Below are 15,777 nucleotides of genomic sequence, written 5' to 3' on the forward strand. Positions count from 1 at the left end.
TTTTAACAGTGCTACTTCTCTTCTTCAAAACTGAAAGCCATAAAGCAAGGAAAACAAATTGAAGAAAAAGCATGGAGAAGCCTCTCAGTGCCTTTCCTGTCCTACTGCCTATGTCTTGCACTGCCCTGCCCTCTCTTCCCAGTGAGCAGCATGAGCCGCTCTGTTCTCAAAGTCAGCACAGAACAAGCCAGTTCATACGTTTTGCTCTGTGAAAATGAAGTATCAGAAGCTATATGAAAGGGCTGATAGGAAGCTTCGAGGTGACACTAGTTACAAAATTAATCAACAATCACATACCTATCATTCACTTCAATCACTGCAGGTGACACCTGCCAGAGATAGAGTATACATTTACAACAGCACTGCTTAAAGGACAGTATCAGCTTAAGGCTTGTTTGTCTTCCTATAGCCTGCCCAATTTCAAATTCAAAATGTAGGTAATAGGTTAGATTTCAACTACCTAAAAAAAAAAATAATCACAGCAATCATCTTTGTGCTGCTTTAGCACAGTTCAAAAGCCCAAAGTCCAGAAACCCCAGCCAGGCACAGGACAACTCCCCATCCTCTTCTGAATCAATGGGACCCTCCCCATCCTCTTCTCACTCAACTGACATTCTCATCTCTGCTGCTGCTGCCGCCCTTGAAACAATACAAGAAAGGGATGCCATTGTGTCTTCCTATGATGACAGGGATGGAAAATTACTATGCATGAAATACAATGGAAAGGAGTAAGAAAAGGGAGGGAGGAGTTTTCTATTTTTTCCTACAGTTGTTTTAGATGCCATTTTTACTCTTGCTTTCCCTTCCCCTTTGCCCTCCCCTCCCTGTTTGGACACCATCAGTAGGAAACATAACAGACAGTGGGCAGTGAATCACCCTGTCAAAGTTCCACAATGCTCTCCTCTTCCCCTCCAGTTCCCTCTCAGAATAATACATATGAGCAAACACATATACTTATTAAAAAATAGTTACAACTTAATGTAAATCATATCCATATTGCAGTATCTGAGATCAGAGGCAACAACGAAATTACTTATGCCAAGACTCAAATAGTTCACAACTTATGTTCCCACATGAGGAACACTATTTTCAGATGGCACACTCCAGGCTTCATTTGAAGCAGATATATTCATGCTTAGTTTTTAATAAAGGGTGAACCATTCCAAGCCATATCTGACTCAGCAGCACTTCTAAAAGCACTCACACAATACTGCTGTAAGAATGAGTGAAAGGCATGTTCTGTTTTCATTTTTACATTATTTCATGAGCATACAAAGGACAGTATGTGATGACAACTAAAGAGTTATTCCCTACTCTATTGCAGGAACACATTTTAAAATTAAAAACCACAAACAAATCTACAGAATAATTCAGTTTTCATATCAAACAGCTGCAGACCCTGTAACTGAAATAGTGTGTCTAAGGTTATAAATGAAAACTGTTCAGTATCATTCTTTGAGTGACAGATTAAATTCCTAATCCAGTTATGGTAATGGCCACATGTGTAGTTTAACATAAATTAAGAGCTTAATTATATTTGTGAGTATTTTAAACAAAATAACAAATTCCTTTGTACCTGTGAACGTAATTTATAGCAAAGCCACGTTCATTCTCCAAAACAATCTATTTTACACTGCAGCACAACACTGCTTTAATGGTATAATGTAATTCTTGTAGAATGCAGAAAGAGTAGATTCGCTGGTAGCACAGAGGTTTTGAAGATAAATGAAGATGCTATTCATTCAGGGGTAATTTCATCTTAGAACTATATGAAAGATGTTTTACTCACAAACCGCACCTGTATGGCTTGGGATTCAAGCATGTTTTCAGCTACAACACAATGCTGCTAGATTGATTATGTTGATACTGCATTTCTCATCATGAAGAATTCCAGCTTTTATTCTCTTTAAAAAAGGGATCATCAGATTTTCATTTCAGTACTAAGCCTTTGTTCAAGCCTCAGCAACAAGTTCAAATTTCTGCTAATGTTTTGTCTAGAGAAAAAACAAACCACAGTTCATATACACACCCAAAAAAAAAATCATAAACCTGTGGAGGCCAATTAATCATGCATGATTTACATATTTATTTGATTACTTGTTGAAGTAAATAAGCAGTTGGTCTGCATAATGCAATTTTAAATTGTCCAAACATCCTTCTGTCATTCAGGACTAAGGACAGACAATTCTAAATGCACTTTCCTGAAATACATTAACGCCATTTACAACAACATCAATTGCATGACCAATTAATACATACCCTAACATATGTACAGGCTTTATAATCTCAGGACGGCAATGACAATTTCACAATCCTGAGCATTTTAGACAGCCTTTTAAGCAAGACTCTGAGACTACCTGCATAAGGATTTCAGAAAAACCTGTAATAACAGAGACAGTCTCAACATCCACATTCCTCCTCCTGACAAGTTGGAACAGTGCACAGAGATGCTCCATTTGAGGCAAAAGGCTTGGCACAGCACAGCTGTATTAACCCACTCCCTCCTACTCAGCCACAGCACTTCCACCTAGGCACTAAACTTACCTGTACCAGGCATTAACAGCCTAGACAGACTCTCTGCTTCAGACTGAAATACTATTTAAAACTCCATTTTTCCTCTTCTGCAAGTCGTGGAGTTGTTTTGCTATTGGAATACAGTTGTACATTTGTTTCTGGGGTTTGGTGGCTTTTTTTACTATGATAAGACTGATAAGCAAGAAGCTGTACAATAAATAAGCAGACAACAGTTTTAACCATGAGTTGCTTTACCCAGGATGTGTATGTGTTTTCATTCACTTTAATGGGAAGAGGTCTAAACATCTCACAAGAACAGAGTCTTCATTCTACATAAAATGTTCTCTTTCCTGCAGCCGGATCATCGTTACTGATTGGTATTTTATTTTACTTCATTTGCAGTGAAAATAAAACTTCGTTCAGTATCAAGATTTTACAGCCTAAGATCAAATGGGCTTCACTTTCAACACAACTGTCTAATACGCTACTTCCAGTTAACAAGGAGTGCAAACACCAAGAGGTATCAGAGATAATGCACTAACTCATTTGAAGTTATGTTGCATTTTCAACAAATGTAAAGAATCTGAACCCAGTAAAAGAGAAAGGACTTGTTAATTTATTCTGTTTCCAATAACAATGGGCAGAAGAGGAATTAAAAAACAATAGCAAAAGACAACTACCAGAATCAGCAGAGAGGTTCCACAAGATGAGAGGGAATTCCCTTTTTTTCTTTTTTTTGCTGTTGGTTTGACTGGTTTTTAACTACTGAACATTACCACAGTTACTTTGCAATCCCCCTCTCTGATCTGACATGTAGCTATAATCAGGAGTCCAGATTTCACTGCACAATGAGAAGTCAGTCATAAGTCAAATCATTATTAAAACAGCAAGACTCAACCAACTTCCTGTGTTCAGTCTGCAGCTCTCACCACTCATTAATTCAAACATAATGCCTACAATAATCTGTTACACCTACACTGAGAGTAACTTGCTCTGCTGTCTGCTTGATCTTCTCTGTTGACAAAATGTACATGAAATGTCATCTGTATTGCAGGGTCGTCAAGTTTAAAATAGTCAGCTTTTACTCTAATTACTTACTATGGCATTGGATTTTATTCTTTATTTTGTATGTAGATATCTGCATATATGTCCTATGAGATCTACTGCAGCAGTATTATGAATAGGTGCAAGGAGATTTTGAGAAAGATCAGAAAGACCAGATGCAACACATTTACAGTCTTGTTGTGAACTGTGTTTCTTAAAGATTTGATGGTGGCTGACTCCATATGCATCAGGATTTGGAGTCCCAGTCCCGTTGATCAAAAGGGCGTTTTCAGCAGATGGAAGTTCAACAGTGGTGAACAAGTGATGAATAAGATATGTATCTGCTCTGGTAATATTCATGTGCCCAATTTAGTACCAGGGGAAAAAAAATGCAAACAACCAAACAAAAAAACAGTAAAAAGATAAACAGGCTCACATCAGAATAGAAGATAAATTCTAAAGGAACTCAGCAATTCCCTTATGTGAAACACACTGGTATACTTAAGGCTTTCTGATCACTAAGCTAGTAATACATAACTACAAATCTACAGATCCTAGTATAATTTCAAAATGGATCAAGGACACCAGGGATAGCTATTCTTTTGCAGTCACAACCATGTTACGTAGATTCTTCAAAATAGATATGATTCCCCAATGCAAAATTGTTCTATAAAGTTTAAGATCAGATATCTACCAGAGCCATATTTATAGCCATGGCTACTATCAGCTGTCCAGCTAGAGAATATTGAAGAAAAAGAAGCATTTTTAATATATTATAGTTAATTTATCATCTAAGTGACATGTGTAGGATAACAATGGACTGGAAACAGTAAAGCAAAATGATGCATTAGAAAAGGAAATTTTAGAATTATGTTGTTTCTTTTCTGTGTATTTTAAATACAAACCACACCACATATGTATTGTTAGCGTGAAAATTCATGAGAACCACAAAAAATATAGTTTCTGGAGTTAAAAGGAGCACAGAGATCAAGTGAACAACAAAAACACTTATTTGCATTGCTGTGAGGCACAACATAAAACACACTGCCCAAATAAATAAACACTGGCCATTTATTTGGTGTATCAAAGATGAACTCCCCATTCCAGCAAAGGACAAAGGTGTCTTCTTGCTGTGACAGTTTACTCTTAGAGGTATCTCCCAGATTCCTAGCTTGAAGGAAAAAAGTTTGAGATCCTGAAAGTAGTTACCATAATCAAATGATTCTAACCTTTCTACCAATAATGTCAGTTACAGTCTCCAAGTGTCCCATTTTGGCTAAATGAGATGTAACCTTTCTGTACAGCCACGGAAGACTGCCTGCTCTAGGTGCTCTGAGCCAGACCATGCACAAAAAGCAGGGGAACAGTGCAACTCCCTACTAAGCACATCAGCAGCAAAGTTGCTTTGAAGAACAGGAACCTTACAGACATCCTGCTCACCACCACTTCTGACAGCCAGGCCCACTCTACTAATGGGCAAAACATCCCCTTGAGACTTGGGGTTACTGAACCTAACAGGTTAATGGAGATTATGAGGACTTCACAGCCACAAAGGTGCTTTTAAGTCAATTCAAGATGCAACTTTGTCAATTATATGGACTATTTCTAAAAACCACATTGGATCTCAACTCTATATACATGATGAAATGAAGAAAAACCTATCAGAGACATACAACGATTTGATGCCCACAGCATGAAGCAAACATGCCTTGAGTCTGGGGCAGTGTGAGCTTTGAGAATTAGTAACTTCTGGCTATTATACTATTATATTATACTATTAATAACCGTAAGCATCATGCAAAATGTTACAAGACAAATTAGCATACCAAGAGACAAAAGACAGAAACCATGCACAGTCCCCAGAATAGGTAGACAAGCAGGTACTGTACAAACATAGACCAATATAAATATGAGTACAAGCAGCAGCACTCTACGTGGGTCTTTCAAAATCATCATGTGCTTTAAGCTCTGGCACTTCAATGACAATGTAAAGCACATCAGATGCAAGAAATAAGTAACTGATTTTGACAGAAATAATGCTTATATTATTCATTTAGCTAAATACAGTTACTTTAGCTAGGTAATCATTAAAAAATATAAAATAGAATTAACATCTTTAGTTTAGAAAAGATGATGTTTTACCTGAACAGCAAGGGAAGATGCATTATCAGAAAGCAAAATTTGTTCCTCTGTTGAAAGAAAAACAAACAAAATTACAAACAACAGTACCTATTTAGCCACTGACCTGTAACCGTAAGCCATTCTGGGTTGCATTTCTTATGCATAAAAAAAAGAGCACTTATATAATTATTATGCAGGTGGAATAGAAAACCTGTGATGTGAATATTAAAAAAAGAAAGAAGAATTTAAAAAAAAGGAATTCCAGAATACCAGGAATATTTCTCCCGCAAATTCGATTGCACTTATCATACATTACCTCAATGTACAATAAAAAAATGTTCACAACTAAAAGCCAAATGCTTGAGTTTTATGCCAATTACTCTTCTTCTAATCAAAGTTAAATAAAACCGCATCTTCATAACTCCTCTGGCTAAAAAGTAAAAGTATTCAGAAACCTATAAAAGCAGCTTGCAGTTAATATTGCACACTGTGTCTAGGTCTGTCACACAAAAGAAAGATGACAAGTTCACTGCAATAAAAATTCCATGCTTAGAAGACTAGGGCTGCTACCTATTAGTCTTCATTACTTTGCAGTCTTCTGACAACTGTAGCAGGCTGCTGAGCCCCAAATGGGGGCCATAATGTGATCTGATGATATATGAAGAGCTGCTAAAGGGAGCCTGAACCATCCTAGCCTATACATTTTAACAGTTCCTTTTTACTGAGAGCCCACTTTACCACAAGACTTCAAAAATCTGCTGCCTCAGCTATTGGTGCAGTAAATCTGCCAACTGCGCCTGCAACCACATCATTTTACACTGCCTACAGCAGCCAATATAATGAGTCAATAATAAACCAAGGACCTTACAGGCCATGAATAGCTGGTTTATATTGGCAGATGCAAGCATAGCTAAAACCTCTGACCAGACAAACAATACAAAGGACTCTTTTACAGTTTCTGTGTTTCCTTTCAGTTAATTGTCTTAGTGCATATTTAATGTGTTTTCTAAAAATAAAGTATTTATTAATTGCAAAAGAACAATGTACTCACCCTTCAGTTGCTGATACAGTGCAGCATTCTCAGGCCAAGGCTCTGCAGCTGTGGAAAGAGGAGGAATTAATTAAGCAAGACAAACAACATGTTTGCAGATGCTAACTGAACATGAACGCTACCTAGAGCAGGAACTGAAACTGCAAAGATGCTGATGCAAGATTTTACCTGCCCTAAAAATATCCCACTGTCACTCTCTTCTCCCATACTTCTCTCCTGCTCACAGAGGGACAACACAGAGCAGAAAACCAAGTCCCAAAATAAATGCTGCAAGAAAAGCTAGAATTCAAGCTACGTGCTACATTACAGAATGGTCCTGTAGTTCTCAAGCAGCTAAAGCAGTTCTCTTACCTCCATCATAAAGGCATCCTTGTCCACTTCCCCATCACAATTCCAGCCACTCTCAAGAGCAACTATTTAGTAAGGTACTAAACAAAGAATTCTGGAAAGAGTAGAACAAGACACAGGAAAGAAGCACAAACCTCTAAACCAAGCGTGAAGAATGCACTGGGGAAATGGAGAAGCTTTCTGACTTTTAAAGTTGTGTCCTCACTGGTCCTACGTAATACCCACCAAGCCAGTGACTTGGGCATGTCATAAACTTCAACGACCAGGACTACCTATTGCTTTAAATGATGGTGAACCCTGAAATGGGAATGTCAATATGCATTTTAAAGAATGCATCATCAGTTGCTCAAACAGTTGAGCAGTTGTTACAAAAATGGGCAAGGAAATAAAAGACAACATCTTCCAGTTGAGAACCACTGCACTATATCAATCATACACTACTTGAATTTATGGGAAGGCAAAAATATAATCAGTACTGATTTACTGCTAATGGTAGCATTAAGATAACACGTCATCACACTGTTTTGTCTCCCTTACACCTTGTTCATGTCTGATTAACAATCTATTTTTCAATACCAATTCAAACCTTGTGTTCTATGCAAACTAGCCATTTGTAAACAAAACTGATGTGTTAATCACATAAATTATTCTTTTTAAAGAAATGTTGTGTATAAATAACTGTAGTTCAAATAGAAATACACCACTGGCTTCAGTAAGGTCATGCTTTTTGTCTTTGTCCTCAGAACTCAAAGAAAAAAAAAGACTACACAATTTCCTAACTATCATTCTTTTTGGATATTCATGAAGTATTAGGTTTTATGTAAGTCACATAGAACTGTAAAGCTTCTAACACTGTACACAGTTTTGCAAAGGTCACTGCTTCTAGCACTCAGGCACAGAGCCTATCAAAGCTATACTAGTATGGGCACGAGAAAGCAACTAATCACATTTAAGTGTCATCAAAAAATGTTTTATGTTTTATTGTAGCAGTTTTTGGTTTTAATGGTTAATGGTTTCTCCTTTAAAGTTTTGCCCTGGAGTAAAAATTCTTCAGGTGGAAGTACATTTACTTCTTTAAATAGGACTAAGATAGTGCCTGTAGTACTACAGCCTTAACTGTTTAAAGTATTTTATCTAACATACATTTCTTCAGGTCCACTGAAGTCTTGCAAGAGCAAACAGAATGATGAAATTAAGAACGTTATTACTATACTTTAGCAAACTTACCAGTGTTGCATTCTGAGATACTTACAGAAGTAACTAAGTCATGAATGTACAGCGATCTCATAAATACTCCAGCCAGCCAGTGAAAACATCCTTTTTACATGCCGAAAATGGTACAGAGAACTTCAAATCGCATGTGCCTATTTCAACTGATTTTTTTTGCCTGCCCCTCTTCAGACTGAAATGTCAGATTTACATCTACTTCTTGAATTCTAGCCCAAACTGGAAGTGGCCTATCTTTACACAAGCATGTGGCTGAAATATTTCAAACACACAAAAGTCAAGCAGAATTTTCTTTTTCCAACAAAAAAGCTAGGTATATTTCCAGAAATTGAAACACTAATTCCAGTCTGATCTTGGCACTATGCTGTATGCAGCTGTGGAGATAAGATATCCATACATACGTACATATAAAGATTTCTTGGCACACAGAATCCAAAACTACACGACAGATTTTCGTGAACCATATCTGCTGACCATAAAACTTCATTAGTCATTATATGAAGTCTTTATCCCACAGTCTTGGTACACAGCAGCACACACCTAACTTGAGGGAAGGCAAGCAGCTTTAAATCTTTGCATTCACTCATTGACAGTTTAGTTGTGTACTAACATATGTCTTCTGACAAATAATGAAATGAGAACAGCCACATGAAAATTTCAGCCTTCATTATTAGCACACCTTAAAATTTCAGCTGTTCTAAGAAAATGAGTGAATAATACCCCCTTGCCCTTGGCACCTGATGGTCTCCAGAGAGAGGACACAATTCTGACCGTGTCTGTGAGAGGTGAGTACATGCTTATAAGCCTTGAAGTGAGGCCTTCAGTTCTTAAAGACCAGACAAAAGATAATTGATTTTGCTATCACTCCACAGACTGGATTTTAAAACAATCAACTTCACATTATGATTCATGTTTTATTATTCATATCTTAGAAAAAAATATTCTGCAGCATGCATTCAGAACTGCATGCAGATCATGTTCAGTGACACTGGAGGCACAACACAAAACTTGTGCAATCCTCTGGAAATCAAATCATTAAATACCTACTCATTATCTGTTCCATATCTTCCAATTTCTACTCACTTTCCTTCTTCCAAGATGTCTGAAGTATGAAATATTTTTATTCTGATGGAGCAAGAAGTTTAAATAGACACTGCTACATGAGAGGTCCAGGTTCGTAAGTACTAAATTCAAGTATCAGCTCCCAAGCTGCTTCGGTTAGTTGAAAAGTCAAAACATGCAGTTAAGGAAGACCAGAACTCTGCTGGGGAAAAGAGGAGGAGGAATCGCTGAACGGATGTCACATGCCTCCACAAGAGGAGAAAATGTGTAACATCTTTAATGTACGGCAATGACTCTTGCCTTATGAATGTAGGTGAAGACATAATTTGTAGAATAATAGGCACTAATATTACACGCTGCTTCAGTTCTGTCATATTTCCAATCCATCAAGTTGATTAATGCTATAATAACTCCTCACAAACTTATCATTTGTGCACTAATGAAGTCAAATCCAGTTTATCCTTCGGCAACTATAATCTTCTGGTCTTTAAATGTTCATTTCCCTGCTAACCACGACTACTGTGACACTAGGTATATAAAGAGAAAATTAACAAATGTGATGTCAATTCAGCCTCAGAAGTTTTCAACACAAAATGACATTTATGCGTTAGATCCTACGTGAGAGACGTTTTTGTCATTCGCTACTCACAGGTTGAAATAACTGCCTGGAAGTATGCCTTACAGGAACAGCTTCTCTACATATCTTAAGGAACTACCTAGTTCTTCCTTCTGCCTCAAATTACTATTGTGTGGTTTTCAATGGGTCTGTCTCTCAGGCTTGCACTCTTTAGTAAAAGCTGTTTTCCCACCCTACCGAAAACTTTTCCCATGCTTAACAAATTCAAATATTTAGTCTTTCATGTGGATTGTCTGCTGCTTCATCAGGACAAGCAAACCTCATACTATCGTCTTTCCCTACTTCTCTACCACGCTGCTTGTTTTAATGCCAGTTACAGGAAACAATCATCTGCAGGATCAGTCCTCCCTGTTAAATTTGCCTAGAATAGGCTTCAGCTCAAAAGTTACTGGGAAGTGAAAATTAAAGTATGAAGGACACAGAAATCATCACTGCATAAGCCTTGTTATCCTAGGTACTGAGAAATTGGCAGATGCAGCATCACAACTGGAGAAGTCAACCAGTAAGCAGGCCACCTACATAACATCCCTGTTTTTGTGGATAACTAAAAATGCATGGAAATTTAACTAAGCTCAATGTGTTTGTTAGTCAAAGTGTTTTAAAGCTTAGCATAGAAAATGCGGATTTCAAATTATAAACAGAGTTCTTAGCTGTCAAGTTAAAACTTTCAGAAGAAAATTCTGTGAACTGGTGCGTTGCATGTTCCCAGTGGAGTTCTAATTATTCAGGTTTGTAACTTCCTATTAAAAGAGATTCCTAGACTACTCACCTGTCATGTCAAAGAATGACTTAGAAAATACACCATTTCTGCTCTCACAAAAACCTCCTAAAATGTAGAATGAGTCATGACAGCCATGTCCAATCCTTTGCCACTAAAAATATGCTGCTTAAGTACAGTTTTCAGATTTTGTGCTGAAACGTTTTACTAGAGCAACGCTAAGGCCAGAGACAGATATTCATATAGCATTTTTATTTCAACATTTCCAGATGTTTCAGGCTGTCATTTCAATAATAATACTTTATCCACTCAAATACTTTTGGGACAACAAGAGAAGAGAATGCACATAGGCTGTAAGAAGAAATACTTAAGTCCACTGGACTTCACTATCAGCAAGGGATCAGCAGCTCATCAGAGGCCTACGCACATCTCAGCTCCAACTAATGCTCTCAAAACAGGACATACTATACTTGCACAATTGAGAATTTTAATTCAAAGAATGAGAGCCTGCCATAACATTTCCCCAGTGAAATCTATGCAACAGAAAGTACCACGTTACCAAGACGCTCTACAGTGGCTCAGCCCCACCAATTCCTTGTCCAGGCTGTTCAGAATCTCTTTATGAGCATACGAAACTCAGTTCCACCTCCTACACTCTGAATTACTAGGAAACTATTTATTCTGTGTCAGTGATGCCTGGATGGATGGGGGAAACAGATATTTTTATCCACCTTCCCCAAGCAGCCTCACAATGATGAAAAAGATGTAATGAAATAAATGCTTTACAGTTATGCCGTTAATCCTTCCTCATTAATCCTTTACTTAAAAAAAAAATATTTCCCTGACTGTGAAAATGAGAAGACACTAAATACTTTGCATGTTAAATTGTGGAATATGCTAACCAACAATTACGCCATTTCAGCAGTCTAGTATGAACAAGCAGTTTCGAACAGTAGGGTAGGCAGTGTGGTTTGCCCTCTTTGTCTGACACTCGTTTAGCACACTTGTCAAGCTACCCAGACCTCTGGGTCCGGGCATCAAGATGTTCCCTCCTGCACAGAAAATGAAGTTATCAACAGGTTGAAAGCTTTTGTATAAAAACACCCAACTCGCAATTAGGTTGTTCCCAGCTCTTACCAATACCACAGAAACTCAGCGGGGCAAGAACATTTTTTGAAAGGCAGTGCAGAGAGAAATAATTTTCTGCTATAAAATTAGCCTATGCCTAAGAAGAAGGTACCAAATTAACACTGAATGTAACTAGCCTGTTATTATTTCTCAAGTACTGAAACTATACAGTGAGAAGTAAATCAAGACAATTTCTGCCCAAAATCTCTTATAAACAAAATTTACTAAATTCTCAGTATGCCAGCAATTTATCCTTTGAAATCTTCTTTCTGCTTCTGTAACCATAGTACTCTGTTGACTAACAATCTCTTCCACGCAGCTCACTATGTACTGTTGTGTAGCTGAGGTTAGGACCTGGTCTGGGAATACATGATCTTCTCAGAGAGAGCAATTCCCTGAAATCTTAAGAAGTTTAAATTGTATACAAATAAAGACTACTTCTTCTGTAAAGTAATCAAATTTGCATGGCCCAGTTTCTTTTCTGCTATCTTCTTAAACATTTTGATATTAAGCTTGCATAAAAAGGAGGAAAGCTAAAACATCTGTATTTACCAGTTTGGTTCACATGGCATTAAAGGCCTGTTAAAACAGCCAAGAGGCAAGATATCCTCTATTAAATACAAAAAAAAAAAAAAAAAAAAAATGTTGGCATTTGAATCACTGTAACACAGTATTACACTGGAGATATTAATTTACACATTATTTCCACAGTTTCCTTCAGCGTCTCCCTAGGTAAAAATCTGATTAAGTTATAATGAGATACCTCAAAGTTGTTTTCTCACAAGAGTAAACACTAAAAAGAAATTTAGTCTTACATCTGGGCAACATCCACATCCAACATTATTACTTACAATCTCCAAATATTATGCAGCAATCAGCAGGAAAATAGTTACCTTTTTTTGGTTTCCCAAGACTGGTGCTTTGGGGAAACCTGCTGCTCACTCTGTTCTAGAATATGGCAATGCCAAGAAAACCACACAGAAAGCTATCCCACAGACTCCAGGAGAAGAAAGGATTATTAGCCACTTGATGTCAAGATGCATCAAAAAGGAGATGATCACTTCTTCTCTTTTCATAATACAAAGCAGTGGTATTTTCAAGTACCAATACACTGTTTAAAAAGAAAATGACAGGAGTTTATGTGCTTCTATATCCTTATCACATGAAATATGTGGAGGAATATCTTTTGTTTAATCCAGTGAAGCTGCAGCCACTTTGGAACCAAAGCAGTTAAAAATATACATCTTGTACATTAACAGTGATCAATAAAGGAAGTACAAGAAAGTTGTGAATTAGCTTCCATAAGACCCACTGGTTCAACCCATCCACACCAGTACAAATCAATTTCAAGTAATTTGCCTGATCCTGTAAACTAACAAGGGCCAAGAAAAAATGAAAGCATCAGCAACTCCCAGGCTCTGCTGACAAGGGACCAAAAAGCGTCTCATTGTGCCTTGCCAAATGAAAGCTGACTTTCACATAAGTTAAACAGTATGCATTAAATCATGTATCAAATAATTACATCATTTGCTTAAATCCATCCCAGGCCTCCTCTGTAGAGATATTACAATTCAGATAAATCATGACTGCTCAGTAATTATTGATCAAGCAGACTGTCAACGTAAAGACTTAATCTCAGCAGCAGTTCTCAAACTTGACTTCCCTGTGGCTGCACCACTAAGAGAGTCAGTGTGTGACATTACTGCAACAGCCATTTAACACTACACAATCTGCTTCTTCACCCTCCAAGAAAGCTATTAATTGCATATATTTAAGCATTAGTCCAACTCTGTTACTGTCTTTGAGTTGACTTTCCAGTGTACACACATCTGTGGGTTCAATCCTCCAGGGTGCTCAGCATTTTCACTGCTAAGGGAGGCCACAGGAGGGTGACCACTTGGCATCTCTGCACTTGCAGAATCATGCCTCCCATCAGGAGAGGAGGCCAAAAACCTCAGCAAAATCAAATCCATAAATAAAACTTGTTCCTAAATCAACATCTGGATTTCTTCAGGAAAATCAGAGAGCGTGCCAGCTAAATGATCTCAAAAGACTTATTTATAAAGTCCTGACAAGCTGGAGCTATTTTACTTATTCCTGTTATTCAGCATAAATGCTCCATCTCAAAGCTCTGTAATTCTTAATTATAGCTTTTTATAGATATCTAAATCAATCCCTTCCCTTTGTGCTACTTAAGAACCTTGCCCTCTTTGGCCCTTACTCAAGAAGTAAAACTTCAAGCATAGGAACTGCGAAGAACAGGATGGCAGAAGTATGATACTAATGAATGCCTTAAGTGCCTTACTGGACTGGGATGTTTCTCAGCCATGTTATCGACATGTGTATATTTTAAATCAGTCCTTTGAAAGCTCTCTTAGACTGAGATCCCCTCTTCTCTGTGATAGTCTGAAATCCTTCCCCCCTCAGGATATCTGGCAGGCAGTCTTAGCACCATTTCTGCAAAGTGCCTCAAGGAGCTAGCTCCCTGCTTTCTCATCCAAGGCACCCCTACTCTAATCCACAACAGAGGATTAGACACCTACACACCTGTCCCACCAGTCAGCACCCCAGTATCCCATACCTGCTCCAAAAGCTACTCCCCACACACACAACTCCTGCTCACCCAGCCCTGGCCCCTGTGGCCTTTTGTTAAGGCTCCCTTTCATTATCTCTTTATCTTGCCCACAGCCTGAGCACAGCAGCACCAGGAGACACGAAGTGATGACTACAGAGAGTCGCTGTGCCAGTCTTGCAAAGGGGCAAGAAAAGTCAAGATGTCTAGGCAGGAGAACTCTGCAGGGTAGAAATGCAAACAGCACTGGTGCAGTCAGCCAACCAAGCACTGCCCCTAGCCAGGAGGAAAATGCTGCTTTAAAGCTCAACCTTTAAGTCTGCCCAAAACCATGGCACTTGCAATAGCTCTTCCTCACCTCTAGGAAACACTGCAGATTCCCTGCTTCAAAATCTGAAAACATTTATCCTGTTGGCTTAATCATATCCTCACAGCCTTCCTCATTTCTTTTCCAAGGCTTTCCATGAACACCCTCCAATGCATCCAGAGTTTGTCCAATACGGCATTCAAATGAGAAAAAAAATGTTGGACATTGGAAGTTCCTGCTAAGGATGCAAGCATTACACTGGCTTCAATTTCATTATAAAACTGCTAGGAGGCAGAACTTAAAAATTCCCATCTCAGCATTTTTACCTTCCAATTCAGCATGCACATTCCATTTCTTTGGTTGGATGTTCCCACCTCCCCTCCCAAATGAGACTGGTATCAATTTGTCCCGCATTCTCTGTAATAACTGTAATTTTTCCCTTGGATCTTTCCAATCCTTCCTACGCATTTCACAGGTTTTACTACTACATGTAGCTTCTTCCAGTTTGTATTAAAATACCCATTTTCATGTGTCATCTATGTCACCTTCTCAATAACTGAAGGCCAGAATTTAAAAATAATAAACATTTCAGAACCTGGTGTGGACTTTCTTTCTGCCCTCCCCATGGCTTGCATGCACCTGCAGTTTGTCACCCACTTTCAAAAAAGACAGCTGAAGATGCCCAGCAGCACAGCGACATGCAACACCTTCCAACTAGAGCAAAAGACAGCAACCAAGCTCTTCCATTCATTCTTGTTTTGAAAAGGAAGTGGCTCATAGGGTCCAAACCTACAGGAAAAAGGAAGGTTAGTGCCTGGGGACAGTCAGAAAACAGAGCAGCCAAGGACCAGAGAGAAAAAAGGAGTGAGAAGAAAAATCTGGTTATTCTCCAAAGTTTTCTCCTATGACTTCCTGTGAGCTGAACGGTTAGGCTCCTAAACAGCACTCATATCTGAATCATCCTACAACTGATGAAAGCTCACTTGCAAATCAAACTGGACAACATCAAAATACATGCGACTTTTTATTTACTAATTTTGTTACCATT

The 15,777-nt window shown here is 38.2% G+C and overlaps 1 protein-coding gene across 3 annotated transcripts in view; it reads right to left on the reverse strand.

The window, feature by feature from the left end:
* The window catches only part of MTX2 (metaxin 2), a 420,264-nt gene that overhangs the window by 400,089 nt on the left and 4,398 nt on the right, over positions 1-15,777 (reverse strand). For 2 of the 3 annotated variants that reach the window (XM_061379818.1, XM_061379808.1), the window contains exons 2-3: positions 6,731-6,778; positions 5,701-5,747 (exon numbers count right to left, since the gene is read on the reverse strand). The exons of the other annotated variant lie outside the window; for it this stretch is intronic. In XM_061379818.1, coding sequence (XP_061235802.1) covers positions 5,701-5,747; positions 6,731-6,778 — 95 coding nt within the window. The remainder of the gene's footprint in view (positions 1-5,700; positions 5,748-6,730; positions 6,779-15,777) is intronic. 3 annotated transcript variants of the gene reach the window in all.

The sequence above is a fragment of the Neopsephotus bourkii genome, unplaced genomic scaffold (assembly GCF_033783945.1).
Source record: "Neopsephotus bourkii isolate Nb327-2 ecotype Australia unplaced genomic scaffold, CSIRO-AGI_Nbou_v1 NB_196, whole genome shotgun sequence".
Lineage (NCBI taxonomy): Eukaryota > Metazoa > Chordata > Aves > Psittaciformes > Psittacidae > Neopsephotus > Neopsephotus bourkii.